Source organism: Hibiscus syriacus, unplaced genomic scaffold (genome assembly GCF_006381635.1).
Source record: "Hibiscus syriacus cultivar Baekdansim isolate YM2019G1 unplaced genomic scaffold, ASM638163v2 tig00110450_pilon, whole genome shotgun sequence".
Classification (NCBI taxonomy): Eukaryota; Viridiplantae; Streptophyta; class Magnoliopsida; order Malvales; family Malvaceae; genus Hibiscus; species Hibiscus syriacus.
Window position 1 is genome coordinate 11,274,706 of NW_024062743.1, and position 24,169 is coordinate 11,298,874.

The 24,169-nt window shown below is 34.3% G+C and overlaps 2 protein-coding genes across 2 annotated transcripts; both read left to right on the top strand.

Moving 5' to 3' along the window:
• Window positions 1–11,685: 11,685 nt before the first annotated feature.
• LOC120126167 (protein DETOXIFICATION 42-like) lies at window positions 11,686–16,218 on the top strand. The gene is made up of 13 exons (XM_039144439.1): window positions 11,686–11,840; window positions 12,092–12,213; window positions 12,643–12,843; window positions 13,011–13,168; window positions 13,627–13,762; window positions 14,037–14,133; window positions 14,233–14,333; window positions 14,544–14,707; window positions 15,357–15,428; window positions 15,502–15,618; window positions 15,710–15,805; window positions 15,929–16,050; window positions 16,164–16,218. The coding sequence occupies exons 1-13, from the start codon at window positions 11,764–11,766 to the stop codon at window positions 16,204–16,206; spliced, it is 1,506 nt and encodes a 501-aa protein (XP_039000370.1). The 5' UTR covers window positions 11,686–11,763; the 3' UTR covers window positions 16,207–16,218.
• Window positions 16,219–16,467: 249 nt separating this feature from the next.
• On the top strand, window positions 16,468–17,311 carry LOC120126086 (fasciclin-like arabinogalactan protein 12). Its single transcript, XM_039144383.1, has one exon. It carries the CDS (start codon window positions 16,592–16,594, stop codon window positions 17,309–17,311), a length of 720 nt encoding a protein of 239 aa, XP_039000314.1. The 5' UTR covers window positions 16,468–16,591.
• The last annotated feature ends 6,858 nt before the right edge of the window (window positions 17,312–24,169 follow it).

The window sequence follows — 24,169 nt, forward strand, 5'->3', positions numbered from 1 at the left end:
TCCGTCGCATAAGCAGATTCCTACACAAATCGTTGATATGGATGCGCTCCATAGAATTGATACGCGTTGGAAACATACTAAAAATTTGCTGGTGAAATACGCCTACTACATTGAGCCATGGAATCAGAGTCAACTATCAATCCCCAGTGTTACGAGATTACACCGATGGATCTAGATTTCAACAATTGTCCTTATCTCCGAAATTATGAAGCAAATGGGAAATCATATCTCACGACACCGCAAAATAGGGGAGAATGGTAATAGTATAGGCCATATTTGCCAAATCTAAGAAGAAAGCATCGTTGTCGTATTCTTCTACTTCAGCATCTGTAGCTGAAGATTACTATTATGCATCTCAGGCTAGTTTCGGTTTCTATCCTCGATATCACACTTCAATAGAGACTCGGTCGACTTGGGTTGGAGGTTCATGGGATGTAATGTCACACACTCAAGTATCTTCGACAGAAAATGCGAGTATGGGTAAGTGGGATCATATCCTATACGGTTAACAACGTAGAAGCCAAGTCGATTCAGTAATAGCTATGATTGCATCGTATTTCGAAGGTGGATCTCAAAGTGTGTTAAGTACACCTCTTCTACAAGATAAAGACGACGAAAACGATCAAGGTTGATGACCCCGGTGTAGCCGACGACCCCGGTGTAGTCAACGAGCCCCGCGCCATTATCATTCAACCACTCCTCGGCATCGTTGAGAACTTAAAAAAATATAAATAAATTTTCTTTGTAATTTTGTTGTAATCAATTTATTTTTAAAATTATTAATTTACTTTTTATTTATTTTTTTAATACAATTATTATTTTTCTTTGAATTTTATTTTTTTAAAATTTTATCCAACAATGACGAGTTCCAAGTAACCATTACAGCTGCCCTTTGATCAACGACTACAAAACATCTAGTTTTTTTAATTTAAAGGAACTCGTAACCTCGAGGTGACGAGTTCCTCTATTTTTTAAATTGGATGAACTCGTCACCTCTCTATTTTTTTAATTTAAAACTTAAATTATTTTTATAATTTAAAAAAATATATTTTTAATGGCGATGATGAGTCCTATTAATGATATTAAAATAATGGCCCACGTGGGGCCACTCATTGGGGTTCATTAAAAAAATAATATCCAAGGTAACACGTCACCTCGAGATAACAAGTTTCAGCTATATTGTAGTATTTTTCGTATTTCCCAAAATAAAAATTGGGTCACCGTAAAACCCTAAATAAAAAATTATCTGGTCTATTGGCCCAAAAACCAGTGTTATATATCATGGGCAAAATTGGCCCAATAGGCAAAGCAAGTTAAAAAATTAGCCCATTAAATCATTTTCAAAATTAATTTGGAATCTATGGCATTTCTAAAATTAATTTGGGATCTATGGTATTTTTTACAGTGACCTGAAACTCGTCACGTCAATAAAATATATTTTTATTAGAACTTAGCACTCTAACGTGACAAATTCTAATAAAAATATATATTTTATTGGAACTCATCACGTTGAGGTGACGAGTTTTAATAAAAATTATTATTTAGATAAACTCGTCATGTGAACGTGACGAGTTTTCCCTGCATTGTAGCATTTGTCGTAGATCCCAAAATAAAATCCGAATTGGCCTAATTTGTTAAAAAAATTTACCCGCTTGACTTATTGGGTCAATTTTACCATATATCATGGTCAAAATTTGGGTTTATGTATGTAAGCTAAATATTAACTTTATTGAATGGTATTAGTAATAAAAGATAATATTACTTTTTAAAAAATATTTGAGTTCAAGCAATTGTGTTTGTAAGATACATGTGCATTGTCAATAAAATAAAATAAAAATATGGGCAAATACTACTTATAATCACACTATTAAAAAAATATGAATCCACCTCAAATATAAATGCTCTAAGTTGGACCCGTTTAGGAATACTTTTAGGGTGAAATATTTTGGCATAATACCAAAATTAGCCTAGCGTTTATTCAAATGGTCACTTTATCACTTATATTTTTGTATCATTTTAGCCTCAACATATCAATTTTTATCAAAATGCCCCTTACTGGATGAAAATCGTTAGTCAACAAATTGTTAATGCTCCAAAATATGGGTCTTTTTATCCCTCAGTGTTTCAATTTATGGTCAAAATGGTTAATTTATTGTCATAATGCTAAAAATACCCCCTAACATTTTATTAAATAATCACTTTGGTCATATTTTTTAAATTATTTTGGTCTCCAACGTTTGATTTTAGGACAAAAAGATCCCTTTATGGATTGAAAAAAGGCATCAATTTTTCCCTAAATGAGACTTTAGAGGTCAAAATGCTCTAAAAATAGAGGTCAAAGTGACTATTTAATCAAACATTAGGGATCTTTTTTCCCTAGAATAAAAGTCAATGATCAAAATACTCTAAAAAGAGTAAGAGTCAAAGTGATTAATCAATTAATAAAACGTATGGGTATTTTTTTTGACATTATGCATTTAAGTATATATTTTTAACCTATAATATCATATTTAAAATAAATACTTTTCACCATAATACTAAACGCTTAAATCGTAAACTAAATAATATAAAAACATCGTTCAAAATTATTCTTTTTACTAAAAGAGAGTATAAATAAAAAGATAAAAGAGCTAAGAAAGATGTCTAACTTCCATCATGATTCATGCATAATCTTGTCACTACAGCAAAACAGGCTTTTTACGGTGTTTTTTTACCTTTAGTGGCGTTTATAAGCGCCGCTAAAAATACATGTGGTGTTAAGATAAACGTCGCAAAAACTGGCGTTGAAAATAGCGCCGCTAAAGTTCGCGGTGTTTTTTAACAAAAAACGACGTAATAGGTGTTGATATTTAGCGGCGTTTTTTAACAAAAGATATTGCAATAAGTTATGATGTTTAACGGCGTTTTTCTCTAAAACGTCGTAGTACGTGTTGATGTTTTGTGGCGTTTTTCTCACAAACGCCGCAATAGGTGTTGATGTTTTGCGGCGTTTTCCCACAAACGCCGCAGTAGGTGTTGATGTTTTGCGGCGTTTTTCTCACAAACGCCGCAGTAGGTATTGATGTTTTGCGACATTTTTGCTAAAAACGCCGGTAAAGGTCTGTATATAGCGGCGTTTCTACTAGAAACGCCGCTACATGTATGGTATATTACGGCGTTTGTTGTTACAAACGCCGCTAAATAACACAGAATTTAACAGTCCTAAAAATTATCCTTGATTACCCCAAAACTGTTTTTTCAACCTGTTCCATTATCCAACAAGCAAAACAATAATAACATCAAACTCTATAACCATAACAAACAACATCAAATCCAATATAATAAATAAGTTTTCATTAACATAATATAAGTTCAGTTAAACAAGGTTCAGTAGAATGCTCATAACATAAATGAGACTACGATGGTGGATTCTGAGGTTGAGTTTTCTGAATCATCAGCATCATATCATTGAGTCATTTTTAAAATTTTTCACATCTCTGCTGATATGATGTTTCTCTCTGTGTTGCTGCTGCTTCTTTCTCTACTTCCGTAGCTGCTCTGGCTGCGTTCGCTGCTGCTCTGGATGCGTCTGTTGCTGCTCTCTCTGCTTCCCTTGCTTCATTTTCTGCTTTCAAGTTAGTCATTTGTTGATCCATCTCAGCCAACTTTTCTTTTAAACGACAAACTTCTTGGTGGAAAGATCGAGACTGTGATGATATGTACTCAAGCAAACCATGATACGAACACATAAGTTTGCAGTAACAAGATTCCAATTGAAAACCATGATCCATCTCCGATATTCAATATATTTCCACAACTATTCTTACCGAAATCGACACAATCTCAAGCAAACCACAACGACTACCACATGTTTGCAGTAACAAGATTCCAATTGAAAACCATGATACGAACACATAAGTTTTTCATCAATCACATCAAGAAGCAAATTGAATATCATGATTTCTTTTATATACTCACTAAAGAAAAGGAATGCTTAAGCAAAATGAATGAGCACGGGTCTCCGTAATTCTACAAGTATGACAACAACGTAGAAAAGCCAAACACATGTGTTATTAGAGAAAAAGACCATGGTAGAAAAGTGACCTGACTCTTATCTTTCTTTTATATATATTTAGAAAGCAATTTTAGGGGAAATTTTTAGGAAAATGATTAAAAAGGTTTTCTAGAATTATAATTGTAACTATTATATTTTACAGTAAGTGCAAATTTGAAAGAACCATAATCATGATACACATGATTCGACCAAAACTAGACCACGACCATGACCAAATTCATGCCCCTTCTCTTGCATACAAAACTAACATCTCTTTACTTGTACTTCTATCATTCCTCATGTTATACTTCGGCAAAATAACAAACATACGGAATACTCCAAGCCAAGTCTCAACTCTCACAAGTTATCAACAGAAACAACAAACTTAGTTCATGTGATTGCATAGATATCATATTGATGCATGAAAGAGAGAGAGACTGACCTGGTGATGAAGACTCTCAGTCTTATCGACAAGCAGCTCTATCTTTTCCCCTTTATCTAACACTTATAGGAAGGATATTCAGTAAAAATGACCAAAAGCATGTTTCAAGTAAGATTGTCGATTAAAAAAATAATCACAAATTAACATGGGAAAACTGCAAGTATTTTCATTTGGCAAAAACCATAAATAATTGAAACTAGTTGGAAAAAATCAATCCCACACCAATTACTCAGACACTTAAGATCTAAGAGAGGAAGTACTATATATGATAAATGAATATCATAGAATTCTCAATGTGAGTAAAGCTATCTGTCACCATGACTATGTAGTCAAAAAAGAAACCTAAAAATAAACGAAAGAAGAAAGGTAAACCATAAACCAATGTAAAAACAGAGTACCATCTGATATCTTTTACTCTAGTCATTCCCATCATTTACGAAAAAATGAAATAACAACAGGATCATAACCATGGTGCATCTAATAAAAGCACATATACCTTTTATTGGCTTGGAAATGAAAATTGAGGGTGAACATTTATATAAGAAGAAGATGAAAATTACCAGTCCATTTTTGGGTTGTAATTGGGATCATAGCTTTAGGTTTTTGGTAAAACGAAAAACAATGAATGTTTCGTTCATCAGAAACATTAAACCAAAGGAAGAAAAACAAAAGAAAATTTTGGTATTACTAAGATTAAGACCCAAGACAAGATGCTAACCTTAAAAGTGATGAAATTGAAGAACGGCGAGAGTTATTCCTCTTCGGGGGGAGCCGAGAAATGTCGAGGTTTTTTATTGAAGTCGAGAGATTTATATCGCAACCTATACAGTTCATTCGAGAGATTTATGTCCGATTTGTTGTTCAGTCGTCTCAAAAGGGAACCAGAATTTTTGGAGGGTCGGAGGTGATAATCAAACTAGGGCTCGGGTAAATGAAACATTTTGGGGTTTTATAATAGTTTACGATGTTTGTAAACCAAACGCCACCACATGCCAACTCTATTACGACGTTTGTAAACCAAACGCCACTATATTCCAACTCTATTGTGGCGTTTACTCAAAAATGCCACTACTTGACAAATCTATAGCGGCGTTTGTATAAAAAATGCCACAGAAGTGCTACTATTTTGCAGCGTTTACATAAAAACGTCACAACATATTACATTTATTGAGGCACTTGTATAAAAACGCCACTATAGATCTGACCTTTAGCGGCGTTTGTTGGAAAAACACCACAAAAGTATGACTCTTTAGCGCCGTGTTTGGATACAAACGCCGCAAAATGTTATATCTATAGCGGCATTTTTGGATACAAACGCCGCTAATTACATTTGTGTATATTAGATTAGTTGATTTTACATATTTCACATATACTTTAAGTTGACTGATATATGTAGCTTTATCTATTTAACAACAACCATACATTTTAATTAAAACATAAGTTATGCATAAAAATACGTAACAACAAAATACATTAAATTTTAGAAACATTAAAGTTATGCATAAACAATCTTCACCATATTGTTTACTAGAATTTATTACTTGTGCTCCTTCGTAGGGAAACAACGTAGGAAAGATGTTTTCCTTGTTTGACGATGTATCGTTAAGTTTTTCCTCCGTGTAAACTCTATATGGAGAAACTCTTCATCCATTTCACCAAATAAATCTCCTACCTCCGATTCACCAAGAAGAGTCCTTGTGTGCTTCAGTTCTTCACTTGAAACAGATAACGACCTTCCACTTATAGTATGAAACTTGATTGTAGGTGGCTTGCGAACTGAATAAAAATTAAAATAAATTTAAATAGATGATATAAATATTTACTTGGAGTAACAGTAGAGGCAACTTCATCTTCATTGAGGATAGATACTACTTTTGCAATTGAAGATTCTTTCAACGCCACAGAGTTACCAAATTCAGTTCTAAACAGCGGGTATTTATCCACTCCTCTATCATCATTCTCAATAAGCTTCGAAGATCCTATATGCGTACAATCAATGAAATTTGACTGAGCATAGAAAAACAAATTATAGCGGCTGAAAGATTTATAGATTATTACTTTCAAGAATGAGATCGGTCATGGAAGGGTATGAAGCAATAGGAGTTCCTTTCGGGTCATCATCCAGTTTCGATGGCGAGACCGGACCGATATTCTCCCAACGATAATTTGATCCATCATCAGAGCAAATACGCCACTTATACATTCCGTCGACAATAATTTCACTTAGTCAAGGCAACACCTGCTTTTTTTTTCTCAAATACGTTAGCTTTTTGGGTTTTCCCCATTTTCAGAAGACCAAAAAAATGAAAAAGATCATTAATGATAAGAGGGATCAAACCGTGTAGTTGTATTATAGTTCGTCGGTGAGAGGCCCAATTTGGTCGCCGGGACATACAAACGACGACGTCGGTAGGAATCGTTTGAGAGCTATTGTTGTTCCAGAGAAGAAGCTTTGAGGGAAAAAGAGTTTAAATGATTTTAGGGTTCAGGTAGGAGAAAATATGCACACAACCCATAAATTACATTTTGAGCCCGAAAATTCTCACTTTGACCTCAAATTCTACTTATTAACCCTTCCTTATGCCTTAAAACTTATTTATACATGTATAAACCTTCTTATAACACTTCACCATCTCTCATAATACACCATAATTCTTGAATAGAAGAATTTCATAAATATTTCCAAGTGTTCTAAATTCAATTCTATCACTTCTAACTTCTTAATTAACCTTTTGACAAGTCAAATCCATCTTTAAAACTTCAAAAACTTTCTATAACAAAAGTTCATTTCTTAACTCTTAATAGAAATTCCTTTCTATTTCTTTCATCTTGGTGTTTTAAGCTTATATAAGCTTTCTTTAAGCTTATATAATACTCAAAGAATAAAACACAACTCAAATATTCAAGAATTAACCATAAAGATTAAAACTCACCTTTGAGGTTTGAGCTTAAGCCCACGGGAAGAAGAAATGAAGAAGGAAAAGAAGAGTTCTAGATAACTCTTCATATCCCACGTGCCCACTCTTAATAAGAGAAATAAAATATCTTTTAAAACCAATTACCATAATGCTTTTCACTTATTCCATAATTATGATTTAATCCAATACTGAAATAGTTCTATTTAAATTTTTAAACTTATCAATTTCCTCAAATTGATCTCAAATTTCAAAAATTCTCATTTTAGTCACTGACTCGGATTTCAGGATGTTACAAAAGGAGGACTATATATTTAACATTTTGCGGCGTTTATACAAAAAAATTCCACAATTGATTGCACTATTATGGCGTTTGTTAAAACAACGCCACTATTGATTAAAACTATTACGACGTTTTTCTAAAAACGCCACTATTGATTAACACTATTGCAGCGTTTGTCTAAAAATGCCACTATTTATTATCATTATTGCGGCGTTTTAGGAATAAATGCCACTATATGTGTAATCTATTGCGGCGTTTGTGGTATAAACATTGCTAATTTACCGATCTATTGCGGTGTTTTGGCTAAAACGCCACTATATATTAATCTATTGTGGCGTTTGTGGTATAAACGCCGCTAATTTACCACCCTATTGCGGCGTTTGTTGTAAAAACGCCGCTATATGTCAACTCTATTATAGCGTTTTTACAACAAACGTCGCTAAAGTATGAATTTGTGGCGCTACGATTGTAAACGCTGCTATATGTTTAACTTTTGTGGCGTTTTATCTACAAATGCCGCTAAAAACCCCGCTAAATATCAGTTTTGCTGTAGTGTGTATAGATAAATATCACCATGCAACACGTCTACAATCGCCGTGGGAGAGTTCTGGAGCTTTTGAAGACTAAAAGGCAAAATCCATGTTAACTTAGACATACCATCCATTGCCTTATTACACTCTCGAGGCACATATCTGAATGAAAAACCCTACTATCTATTACGTGGAACCAGTCCCATTTCTGAGATTTTGATCACCTTCAGGCGAACCAAAAAAAAATTAAGCTCATAATCAGGAATTTAAGTTACAATTTATATTTGTGTCTTCGGTCGCGTTACGTTTATCGTTATTACGGACATAACACATGATATTGTGGTCATTGCAAGTATCGTGATTGTGAATTTTTAATAACATATGCTAGTGTGGAAATAATGATTGTGGATATTACGGTTTCGAACGATATTGTTATTATTGCATAATGATCATCGTTGTGGTTACAAACCGTTATTTAAGTAATTGTTTCTAATAACAAATGTTGGAAAAAAAATAAATTTTAAAGGCAATTCCATAATGACAAGTTTTAAAAAATTAGATCCCTAATAACAAATATTAAAAACAAATTTAAGAGTATGCTCATAATAACAAACACTAAAAAAATTGAGCCTCTAATAAAAAATATTGAAAAAGTTGGACTCGTAATAACAAATAAATATTAGAAAAGAAATTAAATTTTAAAAGTATGTCCCTAATAAAAAAAATTGACCCCCTAATAATAATAATTGAAAATAATTAGGCCTTTAATAAAAAATGTTAAAAAAATATTGACAAAAAAAGGGACACTAATACAAATATTAGAGAAAAATAAACTATAAGAGTTAACCCCTAATAATAAATATTAGAAGAAAAAAAACTCATAATAATAAATATTGAAAAAAAAAACTAAATCCTTAATAACAAGTATAAAAAATAATTGGGCTCTATAATTAATATAAAACTATTTTTTCATAAGTATAATATATAATAAAAAAATATGGGCCCTAGGCAGGTGCCCAGATACGGCCCTGTGTGGAACCAAAAAATATTAGCTGACCCTATTCTTATATGTAATGGAGTAAGGGGGAGGTAGGATAGTAGGCTGCCCCCAACGCCAGGTTGAGAGCAGCTTCCGTGAGAGATCTTCGACAGTCAGAATTATGAATTGTCAACCGTGGGACTCGATCCCACAACCATAAGATTAAGAGCCTTGCGCTCTTACCAACTGAACTGGACGGGCGATGAAATAATGTGATTCTCGGATCTTTATCAAGCTAAGTGAAGGCCTTCTTACTATTGGTCTCGACAATAATCTCCTTCATATCTAAATCTCATTCCTCCATAAATGCCCTAAAACTCTGCTTTAAGTACCGAGTAGCAACCTACTGATTTGAAGAAGTCTAACACCCATCCTCCTACATGGTCACTAAGAATGCCACCAAATCGGAATCCATTCTCCGTGCATCGGCCGTGTTCAACTTGATACAACCATTAGAAGGAGATTCCCATCTAGCATTTCTTCGGTTAAATTGTGCACTGCTACTGATCGGCCATCCTTCCTTCATTTTTGTTGTTGCCTGAATTGCCTCACCCAGCTAGCATGTGTCTACCTGTATGTAAAAACACTTTCAAATATCCTTTTATTCCGACAGATCCAATAGACACCATAATATCACCCCAAAGAACAAAATGATGATGATTGGGAAGCAACATTTGGAACGCAGGTTGCTCTCAATCCAATCCTCGAAGTCCATATTGTAAAAAATCATTCAAATTCTCCGGTTTTACAACCGCATTCCATGTTGTTATTGCTTTTGGTATATTCTTTGTTTTTGAAGTTCTAGAGTTCAAATACTTCAAGATACATAAAGTTAACAAATTTCTCAAGCAAAATGTTGTTATTTCGATTTTTTGGGCACCAAAACTGTGTTCTTTTGGTGTGATAGTCACATCATCGACCGTTAGCAATGTCATTTTTTATGTTACCGACTTAATGGTTGAGTAACATAATTGAATGTAAAATCAAAATTTAGTGTTATAATTAGTACAATTAGTAGCGATTTGGTGCGACAGCCGTATCATCGACCGTTAGTCATGTCATCGTCCCATTATCGATTTAACGACAGAGTAACATAATCTAATGTAAAATTAAAATTCAATGCTATAATTAGTGAAATTAAAAATCTAATGGTATATACGAATTAACGGGAAAAGTTCAATGATACATAGCATAATTTACCCTTAAATAAACATTAAAGATGTCCAAACCTGAAGGCAATGGAAGATGATGGAAATTCATGATTCAAATCCCACGCACTTTGGGTAAATTTTTTGCGGTTGAGCGAGAAAGATGGCTGTTTATCCTCCATAAAAGCATCTTCCTTGCTTAATATTTATGTAAACAGGCAATTTATTTTTTTCGTCTTCAGCCCTTGTTTTCAATCAAGCAAGTCATTGCTGAAGACCACGACTGCAGCAGGAGAGTCTGTTTCCCACTCGTGGTCCTTAGCAATTTCGTTTAGGGTTAACTATACTATAAGTCACCCAACTATTTATACTTTTCTCCTTTCGTCATCAAATTATTTTGTTTTTATGGTAAGTTCATAATTAAGGTTAAGTTTTTTTTTTTTTTAAATTCAGATTTGATTATCTCATCAAGGTAAGTTTTTTGATCACGTTATCCTAGTACAATAATAATTTTATTTTTAAAATTTATAGATTTTGTCAATTTGATCTTAATTCGAGGTATTTTATTAGATTTGCTTTTGAAAAAAAATATCATTAGCTTCAATTTTTCAAGCTTCAAAGGCCCTGGGTTTTCCAGGTATTGTTGAAATTTTTTTATCTTATTCGAAGGTTTTAATTTTTTATGTCATTGAGAAATTTTAAGTTTTTCTTAATTCCCTTTTTAGAAAATTTGCCAAACTTTTTTTTACATCAGATCATCTCTCCATGTTCGTTGAATTTTCAACGGACGATGATCAAAATTAAAGACCATAATATTAGAGATGATTTTGTCAAAACAAAATGTTTAATGATCAAAGTAAAAGGTGGTAATAGTTAAATGCCTAACGTTGTAATTTACCTTTTTTTTAATAATGTAAGTTCTTTGCCACCCTTTATTTTTTGATTTTTCAGTACAAAGTTGTTAAATTCTCTACGTTGATGAATAACTTATCATTAATTTAAGTATATTCGTTGGAGTGTCTGGGCCTTGTTTATCTAAGGGAGGTTTATGCAATTCCTGGTTGTGTAGAATTTGTTTATCTAAGGGAGGTTTATGCAATACCTGGTTGTGGCTAGAATTTGTTTATCTAGCCACTGTTATTTCCTCATTGAATTTCTGTAAGTCAATTTCGATCCCTTTGATTTCTTTCTCATTATTTCTTTTCTCGTTCATTGGAAGTTTTTCCACTTTGCATGCATGAAGACATTGTCACAATTCTAAGAAGGTGGTGAAATTCCAGCCATTTAAGATTTTTCTTTTTTAAAAAAGGAGTTCTTGAGGAAGTTTGAACTTGGTGCACACCGATTGCTTGTTGGACTGCCACACTGTATTCATGGCGGTTGATGGCATTTTGAGTATGTGGAACAATATGGGAAAGTTACCCCTTTTCATATTCTTCAGAGATTCAAGGTATTCTTCATTTCCAACTAGTATTTGTATTTTTTATTTTTCTTTAAGTCTGCTATATCCTTCTGCAAATTTAAACGTTTTGCTTGTTGCTCAAGCCTTAAATGGAAATCAAATAATTTGCTTCTGCTTTTAACCTATTTAGAAAGTTTAGAAACGATGATCATGGTTGAAACCAAAAAAGAAGAAACACTGTGACCGTCTGAACCATCACTTAGGCCGTTTTATTGCTCTTTGATCATAATAATTTGCAGGAATGTTCTGAAGAAGGATGAACTAGGCATAGAAATAGCGAACATCGGATTACCTGCAACATTTGCTTTGATGGCAGATCCTATTGCTTCTCTAATAGACACGTCATTCATTGGCCGCATAGGTTTGTGCTCACTTTCTTCTGGCGTGATTATGTGATGCCGTTATTATTATTGTTATTGTAGGGTATATATGAGACTTGTACACTTGCGAAGCTAAAGTCAGCTTATTTTTATTCCATGATTCTCATATTCGGATCTGTGTCGCATACGAGTATATTCATTATGATTCTGGAAATAGAAGCTAGGCATCCCAAAGATGACATCACTAGGGTCTGTCAATTTATAAGTTCTGTTCATATAGTTTCTGAATCATCAATGTCTTGGTCATCTGTTTTGATATGTAGCTGATATTTGCGATTCTCAGATACCATTTAGTTACTCTACATGATTACGAATGCCTGAGATAATGTTTTCGTTAATGATTGACTTCCGAGCTAATAATTGGTTATAAGATTTGATTTCATTCTATACATATAAATCTTTTCATATAGGTGCCGTGGAGTTAGCTTCTGTAGGAGTTTCGGTTGCAATTTTTAATCAAGTATCAAGAATTACCATGTTGCCACTAGTCAGTATTACCACTTCGTTTGTTGCTGAGGAAGAAGCTACTAGTAAATATAGTACTGAAGCAGAAGATGATGAAAATGTTCGTAGTAATCATGATATGGGCCAGGAAATGGTGCCTCTAACTGGTATGCTTTCTACATACACTACCTGCTTTTGTTGAAAGGCTAATCTGAGTTTTGATAAATTGCATTCATAGACAAGGTTCTTTCACTGTCTTGATTATATCTGCTACATTTAGCATGTTTTGGCTTATCAATAATTTTATCATTGAGAATATAAATGTCATATGTAGGCAACAGTGACATGAAAATAGCCAAATCTGAGGACAATAGAAGGCATGTACCGTCAGCATCTTCAGCTCTGTTAATTGGCTGCATGCTTGGAATACTTCAAACTTTGTTCCTTATTTCCACTGCTAAACCTCTCTTACATTACATGGGCGTAAAACCTGTGAGTGTTCATTTTGTAATTCTATTATTGGTATTTAAACGTTGATTCTCATTTCATGTATAAGTTCGAGCATATGTGTGACTAAAGGCTCATTTCATTGTTGTTTTTAAAACAGAGGTTATATAGAGTTTAAATTTTAAAATAGCTCTTAACCTACCATTTTTTCTTCGTTGTCATAAAGTTTCATTTTTTGTTACTGAATTGCAAGGCGTTTGGTATCTTTTCTGATAAATCAGTGAGAAGAAAGTGTATCTCTCTTCTGGCATATGTTGGTTTTATACAAGGTTCTTGGTTTAGTTTCGGAAACAGCAATTGCCTAGATTGGATTAGCCTATTGAAGTGAACTTATCCGAATTGATCCCCAAGAATCTAAACTGCTGCATCTGTAATATTTCTCTAATTTTTTTAGCTTTCTACTTTTCTGTTAACAGCAATGATACTGCTTTTGCTTTGTCCAGGAATCTCCTATGCTCAAGATAGCCCAACAATACTTGACATTACGATCACTCGGTGCTCCAGCTATTCTTCTTTCGTTAGCTGCTCAAGGTGTTTTCCGGGGATTAAAGGATACTAAAACTCCCTTTTATGCAATCAGTAAGCAAGCTTCCATTTTAATCAATGTTGATATTGTTGGACATCGAAAGCAGCTTGTGAAGGCTTATTCGGACAATCCCCTTGAAAGGAATTCACTGAATGGAACTCTTTATCATTTGGCTGCCATTGCAAAACCAATTTCATATCCTACTTGTCCTTTTGGATTCTTAATCATGCATTATGAACGTGAAACATTATCGTACAAGGAAACTCATTATGTATCATAGTTTGTGAGCAAACTAATCCTCATAGTTGTTTGCAATTGCTAATGCAGTCATTGGAGACTCGGCTAACATTCTTCTGGACCCCATATTTATATTCACACTTCGTTTGGGTGTCAATGGTGCAGCCATAGCTCATGTAGTTTCTCAGTAAGTTATTTTCATTTCTTTGGTCCATTGGCCGCATCATCTGTCTGGTCTTTTAATGTGTCTTCATCTGGTTAATCACTTGGTGCATTGTATTTGTAGGTATTTAATTTTTCTCGTACTCATTTGGAGATTAGTTGAAAATGTCATTCTGTTGCCTCCAATTTTTAAAGAGCTACAATTAGGTCGATTCCTCAAGAGTGGTGAGTTCTTTAATTGTGGTTACTTAACAAACTCAAAAGGATGTTTCAATGTTTGAAGTAAAATCGAATTCGATCGTTTCAGTTGGACTATGTAATTCAGTTTTTGTTCTCTTCAACTTTCTTTCCAGTTGATTTATCTCAATTATAGGGAGAAAGAAAATGATATAGAACAATTGCAGGACCATGATATGTGTGATGTCACCACTTCAGGATTTCAGCTATTGGTTAAGGTAATATCCACAACATCCTGCATAACCCTGGCGACTTCATTAGTGGCTAGGCTGGGACCAAAACCGATGGCTGCATTTCAGGTTTGCCTGCAGATTTGGATGGCAACCTCTTTGCTTGCCGATGGACTGGCTGTTGCAGGACAAGTAAGATTTCATTTTAATTTAATGAACAACCCTTTTACATCATGTTTGCCCCTCTACATATTTTTACAACTTCTTCTCTTAGAATCCGGCTTTGTTCAGAACCAATCAAAATCATGAGCTTCCTTGCTTTCCCTTCATCTCTTTAAGCCATAGAATATGCTCTGATTACATAGTAGAGATGGTGGCTGGTGGTCGCGAATATGGTGCCATACGTCCGTGTATGGAAGGTGTTTTTTAGACCAAATAGGGGTGCTCTCATATGGAGGGGGAAAAGAGCCCCAAAGACCTACTGAGATTAAGCTCACCGCACCAATGTTGACGCATAAAATGAGAGATAGACGGTTGGTGGTGGTCGTATGCAGTTTATCTTGCCTTATTTGGACGAAGAGCTACTGATATAATAGCATAAGTCCCATCATGGAGGGTATTTTTAAAACAAATATGAGTGCTTTGATATGGAAGGGGAAGAAAGCCCCTAGACACCTGTTATAAGGTGGCATTCATAAGATAATTATTGATGATGATTTATGGGATTCAGATGAATCTTACATATTTATTTATTTATTTATTACGAGCATAATAGACTCAAAACTGCAATTACATTATTTTTCCAAAGAGTAAAGTTCGACATAATTCTTATCTTTTCCAGGCAATCCTAGCAAGTGCATTTGCGAGAAAAGATTATGAAAAGACAGTGGCTGCTGCTTCTCGTGTGTTGCAGGTACTAACATTAAACTTCACTTGTTTCACCTTGCTTCATGCTCTAAATTCTCCTTGTGGTAATCTGTCTTCAGATTGGTCTTCTTTTGGGGCTTCTGCTATCATTTTTTCTAGCAGCTGTATCACGATTTGCTTCGACTTTGTTTACGAAGGATTTCGATGTTTTGAACCTCATGAACATCAGCTTTCCAGTATGGCTCCCTCAATCAAAATCATAAGAATATTCTTTTTCTTTCCTAGACTACTAACATGTTGGCTCATCATCATTTTCTTGTCGATCAGTTCATTGCAGTAACTCAACCTATCAATGCTTTAGCCTTCGTTTTCGATGGAGTTAACTATGGAGCTTCGGATTTTGCTTATTCAGCCTACTCCATGGTTAGTTCATTTCTAACCCCACCCCCAAAATTGCTGAATCAAACCATAAGATCCAACAATGTTCAGACCATTTTCTATCCCATTTTTTTATATAATCATCTTCGTCTTTGATCATGTTCCTAGGTTGGGGTTGCGGTTATGAGCATCTCCTGCTTGTTCATACTATCCTCCAGCCATGGCTATATTGGCATCTGGATTGCTTTGACCATCTTCATGTGTTTACGTGTGTTTGCCGGTCTTTTGAGGTGATAATTCCATTTATTTTCCATTTTTTCTGTTTCTGAGGAACCAAACACATAATTTTTCGCTTGATTCGGGAAAAATCCGTATGATTCTAACACTTCCCATTGTTCTTCAGGATAGGAACTGGCATGGGACCATGGACCTTTCTATGGAGCTGAGTGCTTCAAATGCTTGTTTAGGAAAGACAAGAGGATTGTGAATAGAAAAATGTACCAGTTTGTTTTATTATATTTGTAATACAGAGTTTGAATAGTCAAGAGCTCCTCATCAACTAACACATCCAACTCAACCCAACTTGCTTCTTTATGGTATGCCTTGCAATCAAAACAACAACATTTTGGCTCACGTATGCATGCAAGTGAAACCAATCCCAACATATAAAAAGTTGGTAAAACAATAATAAGAGAATCTAAACTTGTTCACCAATCAAACTTCAAATTTTATCTTCTTTTCCTTTCTTTCCAAGCAATCTGTGGTTTCCCTTCACCTTATAATCCCTTCAATTTCCCATTGTTTCCATTGCTAAATCAAAAATTTCCTACAATGGCGATAACAAAGCAAAACCTAGGCCTCATCTTCAGTCTCTCATTTCTCTTCTTTTTCCTTCTCCATTGCTCAGCAACTTCAGCTCAAGCTCCAGCTCCGGCACCAATGCCACCTGGTCCGCCGGACGTCACCAAAATCCTTGGAAAAGCAGGCCAATACAGCATCTTCATAAAACTACTAAAATCCACCCGAGTCTCCTATCGTCTCCTCGGTGAGCTCAACAACACGGGAAACGGGAAGACGATTTTCGCACCGACGGATAAGGCTTTCTCGAGCCTGAAATCCAGTGCGCTGCATTCAGTCAACGATGAACAAAGGGTTGAACTTGTGCTATACCATGTCGTCCCAACTTACGTCCCATTATCCCAGTTCCTTATTGTTAGCAACCCTATGAGAACTGAAGCCGGAGAGAGTGGGAACGGTGAGTTCCCTCTAAACGTAACCACTGTAGGGAAAACGGTGACTCTGATGACGGGGCAGACGAAAACCGATGTCGCCGGAACCATTTACGCCGATGGTAAGCTTGCTATTTATCGGGTGGATCAAGTGCTTCAACCTTTGAAAATCTTCGCTCGTAACTCTTCAGCTCCTGCACCTGCACCGGGGAAGTCTCTGGTGGGTGGTGATGTTGGTGAGAAGTCTGAAGCTTTGAGCATTGGCATTCATAATCTAGCTTTGTTTGCACTTAGTGTTACAACTTTCGCGCTTTCTTTGTGATTTTTCTCTATGGGTTGAGGATGACAGAGGTTGTGATTTCTTTGTGAGTGCATGTTTTCCAATAATATCTGTAAAAGAATTCTCTTCTTTTTAATGCAACTTCTACTATTACTTTCCTTTAACCAAAATACCTTTTTCCCAGGTAAATAACATCTGTAAAAGAATCAAGGAGATGCATATTGTGATAATTAGTTATAAATTGTGTTATAATTATCTGTATCTTAAAATTTAAAATATCATAGAGTGATAAATTGACCCAAATCATAACATCAGAATAAACAAATATAACCAGTGATACATCACATGGCTTAATTATGCACATTTTACCATTTCGTTGTTAGATTGAATAAAACAACAATTAATTTAGGATAGGCTTATTTATTATGGTTAGATTTTTTTTTTGAAATATATTATGGTTATAGATAATTTTTTTAATGCATGGGAAGAACCAAAGAAGGTTAATAACCAGCGGCCTCAGTCATATCTTTGCTCAACGGAGAATCAACCGTTGGTGGAAGAGTGTTGTCTCAAGTTAGACCAAAAGGAAGCAGCCAAGCATTCTTCGCCATCACATCAGTAACTTGATTACATTCACGCACGACATGCGAAACACATAGAGACCAGTCTCGAGAAAGCAAATCACACAAATAATGGATCAGGTGAGAGATTCGTACCATCGTCACTCCTTGTCGAAGCAACATAGCCGCCTTGGCAACCCAAACTCTCAGGCAACCGATAGGCTTCAGCAAATGCCACATAGTTCCGCCTCACAAAACGCCTCCCTAAAGCTTTAGAAAACCATGTGATCCAATTATCATGTGAGTCCTGGATAACACCTCCAAAAGTTGATAGACCCGCAGATGAATTACGAGCATACAAGGAAAGATTAAAACTTAACCAAGAAAATCGAATAAAGATAGATACAAATAGATCTGACTGAATCGGCAAGAGAACCGCAAATGGAAACAAAGCTACTGAAAGACCACCGACAAACCGCAAATCAGACTCGAATCACTTGAAAAACTATCCATGAACACATAACAAATATATATCCAAATTCAATTCGAGGGTTAAAAGACAAAAAAATCAACAAAGATACTTAGAAGTACGAAGACTAAATATAGGATTTACCTTTTTATTTTATTCACACGATGAAGGATTTATTATAAATCTTTCACCCAAAATTATGAGCAACAAATCACCATGCACTGAAGGCACAAAATATACATGAAACAATAAAATACTTTCAAAATATAAACATGAAATAGTTTTTGTATTATCCATGCATTTATTAATTCTTCAATATGAAATAATATTAGATAAAAAATAATTAATTTTAAGATTTTTTATCGATCAATAGAAAATATATATTCGATCAATAACTTATTTTAATATTTTAAAGACCGAAATATAAGATTTGAATCTAAATCTAAATTATAATGGAATTAAAATAAATATATTATTGATATTTAAATAAAAATATATAATGCACTAATATATCAAAAATTAGTATAGAATTTCTTTATTTGAATTTTGATGCATTGACATGGTTGGAGATATAATCTTTATCATCTAAAAAAAGAGTCGTAGATGATGAATATGATATTCGGTGTAAATAAATTATTGTTTCTAGCAAGTCAAGCTGATAACATTTTATAAAGAGAAAATAACCTCAGTGACAAAAAATGCTTTATAATATACGATTTTAACCAACTATTTTTGGATTTGCCAAAATGACCAACTAAATCGTAATGCGATCGATAATTCGCAACGCGATCTCCGGTATCGCAAATCAGTTTCCAGATTCGCAACGCGATTTTGACTATCGCATTGCGATTTTCCAAATTCGCGTTGCGATTTTCCGACTATCGCAATGCGAATATGTAAATCGCAATGTGATTATGACTATCGCAACGCGATTCTGACTATCTCAATGAGATTCTGATTATCGCAACGAGATTCTGACTATCGCAACGCGATTCTGACTGACTATCGCGATGCGATTTTCAAAGCGTCATTATTATCGCAACGCTTATTTTTTTTTTTCAAATTCCAAACACGAATATTAATATATCTGAACACAAAACCGTCCACAGTATATCCCGTAATCGCAACTCATAACCTAAAACACTAAATCACAACTCAGTCCCATCTCCATCTCTCACACTCTAAGGCGACATCCGTCCCCATCTCCGACGAAATCAGTCCCCATCTCCGGCGAAATCCGTCTATCTCCATCTCTCATAGCTACCCTCACAATCATTCACGGTCAGAAATGGAAAATCAACCAAATCAACCACCGAGGGTTAGTTTTTTTAATTATTTTTATTTTGAAATTTTTGCATTATTATTAGGTTTTTCATATTGAAATTGATGATAAGTTTACTGGTAATTTCAATAATAGATTAACCATTTCATTTAGATTGCTTATTAAATTCATTCGATTGCTGCCAATACTGCTAAACTGTTTAGTCTTTAAACCCTGTGAATTTAGTATTTGTCTTTGTTTTGTCTTTTGGTTGAAGTAATGCAATCCATTCAAGTTTCAATTTTAGTATTTGAAACCGAGAATCGCAACGTGAAATGAAAATCGCAACGACAAAATTGCAATGTGATTTTAGTTTCGCGTTGCGATTTTCATTTCGCATTGCGATAGTCAAATTCGCGTTGCGATAGTCATTTTCGTGTTGCGATTTTCATTTTCGTGTTGCGATTTTAAGTTTCAGAAACTATTCTTCTTCTGCAAATTGAAACTTGAATGAATTGTGTCGAAACGATTTTTTCTGAAAGGTGAAAAAGTGAGATTTTAAAAAACCACATTAATTTTTAATTTACCTCTTTCAATTGATTTTTAATTTAAAAACAAATGCGATTTAAAAACCTCTCGTTTCGAAAAATTTTGGATTTCCTTTACGATCGAAAAAAATACGGTTCAAAGAGTCGCCACCAATATATGATTAGGGTGTGATTGGACACCTAAAAACATTTTGTCATTTTAAATAAAAATTAATTTTAATTAAAACAACAAATTGAGGTATGCGTTACCAAAAACTGAGTTCGGGAGTCGATTACGTGTGGGGAAGGATTAGCACCCCCACAACACCCTAAATCGGTACCTAATCGATTAATTAACGTCTTTGCAATGAACTTTATAAATTCGAATTTAATTTAATTTTTGATCCCGTAAAACAACAAAAAAGTGAATTTTACAATATTCAAAAATACTCAAAATAATTAAATTAAAATTACCAAGTTGTTTTAGAAAGATAAAGAATGTTCGATTATTTATAAATATCGAGACCAGATCTTAAAGATATAACAACCTTTTCTCGATATATTTAAATAAACGAACATTTCTTTTTCTCTCGTTCCCAAATTTTAGGTGACGAATCAATTTTTTAGTTTCACTTTAGGGATACACTTTTATTTTAAAATCATTAAAAGCAGATCTCAAATCAGTTATGACTGCCAACTTACAACAATTTTAAATTAAAAGGGTATTACCCTTAATCTAATTATGTAATATGTCGAGTTAAGCAAATGAGGTTATCATGCATATTATGCAAAATAATGTCATGCAAAAATTAATTTAAAAAACATTAAAAATATCATACAACGTAGCATACAAAAAATTATATACGTATATTTTAATTACAAATTATAAACTATGCCTATTAATATACAATGTACAAATATGACTCAAATATAAAAACAAAAACATAACATGCTAAACTAAAAATTTAAAAAGTATATACATAAATGTAGTGACTAAATTTGAAGAAATGTAAAATTCAGCTTACAAATCAAAAATAAACCAAGGACCTAAATATAAGCATACACATAAACAAGGGACCTACACGTGAAAAACCTAACAAAATAATAACTAAAATTAAAACTGGAAAAACAACAAAATTAGGACAAACACAAAAAGGTTAAATTCTAAAGTAGTCCTAAAGGTGACTAAAGTGTAAATATATGACTACATTACAAGGGCACCAAAGCAAATTATCCTAACATTTAGATGGCTGGAAACTAATTAACCCAAAACTATTAATAAATAAAACCTAAACTAAGTAAAGGTCTAACCTAATTATACACAGAACCTACCCAACCTAACGCTTCCCTCTTTTCATTTCTTCTTCAACCCTCCCCCTCTATTACTACGCAAGCTACTGACCAGAAAAGGAGACTGATTGTCGCTCTTCTCCTTCAAACACCATTGCCGTCGAGAGTTCTCCAGACGAAAATTGCAAAGACATGTAAACTCACTGTTCTCTCACCATTTTCTACTTATTTAGAAATAAAAACATTCATGGAAATTGCTAGCAATTAAATTAAAGATAGGAAATACCAAGAAAATTGCTCCTTGCTTAATATTGCTTTCCTGAAAAATGAGTCTGTTACACTGCTTGATCTCTTTCTCCCTATATGTTTTTTGTTATTTTTTTTTAGAAATCGTCTCTGATTCCTCTCTCGCTTTTTTTGCTCTCTAACTCTCCCCCCCCTCGTTTTTTCTCAACAAGTTGATGAGTGGTTATTTCCTTAAAAAACTGACCATCCCCCTCCATTTACAGTTTATTTCCCCCACGTAAAAACTGCACATTTCAGTTTTTATTACCCACGATGAAAAAAAAAATAAAGAAATGGCCTCCACATTTTCTTTTCTGGTTTTTAACCCCCAAAACTGTTTTCATTTGCAAGTGATATGGGCCCCGGACAAATCAAACATATACAGCTGCCCCTCTTTGCTTATTGTCGTGTAACGAGAATAGAGCAAAGATTAAAAGATGGTCAAATTTGTCCGGCCATGAGAACTTCAAAAGATTAAAGCACTTCACTGTTAATTCGGGATAAATGAAACTTGAAAAATCTTCAAATGACGAGTCTGCTCTCTATTCCTTCAGGAAGTATAAGACTCGAACAATCTTCATAAAACGTGTCTGCTCTCTATTCATTCAGAGAGTATAAGACTTGAACAATCTTCAATAAAACGGGTCTGCTCTCTATTCCTTCAGAGAGTATAGAACTCGGAAATTCTTCAATAAACAGGTCCGTTCCCTATTCTTTCAGAGAGTATAGGACTCAATCTTTAACAAACGTGTTCGCTCCCTATTCCTTCAGAGAGTATAGAACTCGAGCAATCTTCATAAAACGGGTCCGCTCTCTATTCCTTCAGAGAGTATAGAACTCGAACAATCTTCAACAAACGTGTTCGCTCTCTATTCCTTCAGAGAGTATAGAACTCGAACAATCTTCATGAAACGGGTCCGCTCTCTATTCCTTCAGAGTATAGAACTCGAACAATCTTCAACGAACTTGTCCGCTCCCTATTCCTTCAGAGAGTATAGGACTCAATCTTCAACAAACGAGTTTGCTTCACTACTCTTCCGTGAAGGCTTAAGATGATTTGCTTCACTACTCTTCCGTGAAGGCTTAAGTTTGAATTGCTTTACTGCTCTTTCATGTAGGCTTAAGATTGACCTGTTTTGAAGGTCCAACCTGAAAATCAAACATTATCAATCATTAATGTATGTTTGAAAATATTATATTCAAAAATTTAGAATTTGATAAAATTTCTGAAAATCCATCTCCATCGCGAAAACTTGTCTGGAAACCATTGGATACGTGAATATGCTTTAGCTCAGTTTTCGTATAAACATCATTCTTTTCAAAATCTCCAAACCAAATATCTTCATCTCGATGCTTCAATATCTTCAATCTTCAACTATCATTGGGAAACCTGCAAATGCTTAAGTCATCATGCAATTATGAGTGCCATGATCCTATTCATGCCTAAATGTATGCAAATATTCAATTTGATGCACTTTCTTCTTCGAAGGAACTCTATCTCCTTTGATCTCGATGGAACTCGGCTTCATCCTGGGCACAGAACGTTTGACCAGTTCACCCCAGTTGACAATCTCAATTCCATATCTCTCGGCTTAACATGACCTTGGCTCCTTTCTTTCTTGAAACCCGCCAGTATCCATGACCAACTTCTCGACAAACAACAATCTCTTAGGGTCATCTTTTAATGGCTGAAATTTTCTACGAACTTCAAGATTTCATTTTCCCGTAACCACACAAGCTTACATGTTAAAACCATCATCAGCTTCAGAATACCTGCATTTTCCAAAACCTTTTGCACAATAATACAAAATGATCTCATGTACTTCAAGTTAAGCTATATGTTTTAACCTTTCAAAATAAGATGTTTACAAGAGGGAAACGAACAAGGAAAGACATCTCTTTATTTATATAAATGTCAAGAATTTTCAGGTAACTACATGGCAAACTTTTAACTGGAAACAATAAAAGAACAAAAGAGTAGGCGTCTTCAAATATCAATAATGCAAATGCTTTTGAACTGGCACGCCATTAGAATGTCTCGAGTGTAGCTTCTGTCAAAAAGATCTCCAAAATTGTGATGCTTAAGAGTATGAAGCTGCTTCTAAACTCCCATATCTCTATCATTGGATGCCCTAAACCAGTATTGAATCTCATGTGCATTCAATTTCTCTTGGTTATTTCAATCGAGACTCATTAATCTTTAGTCTCATCCCTGATCACCAACTGTCATTGTTACTATCCATATCAGGAGCTCTTTCCACTTCCAAAATTGATTTAGAACCTCCACCATGCACGAATTCTGAATTTCAAATTCAACTCAAGTCGCCCTTTGCGGGTTTTTAACTTGAGACCTCCTTTGGTTCCAAGACGCCCTTTTCGAGTTTTCATCTTGAACCCTCCTTTTATTTCTCTTTTTTTTCATTTTTCTCTTTTTTCATTTTTCATTTTTTCTTCCCTTTTCCCTTTTCCCTTTTTTTTTTTTTTTCTTTTCGTTTTTTCCATCATTTT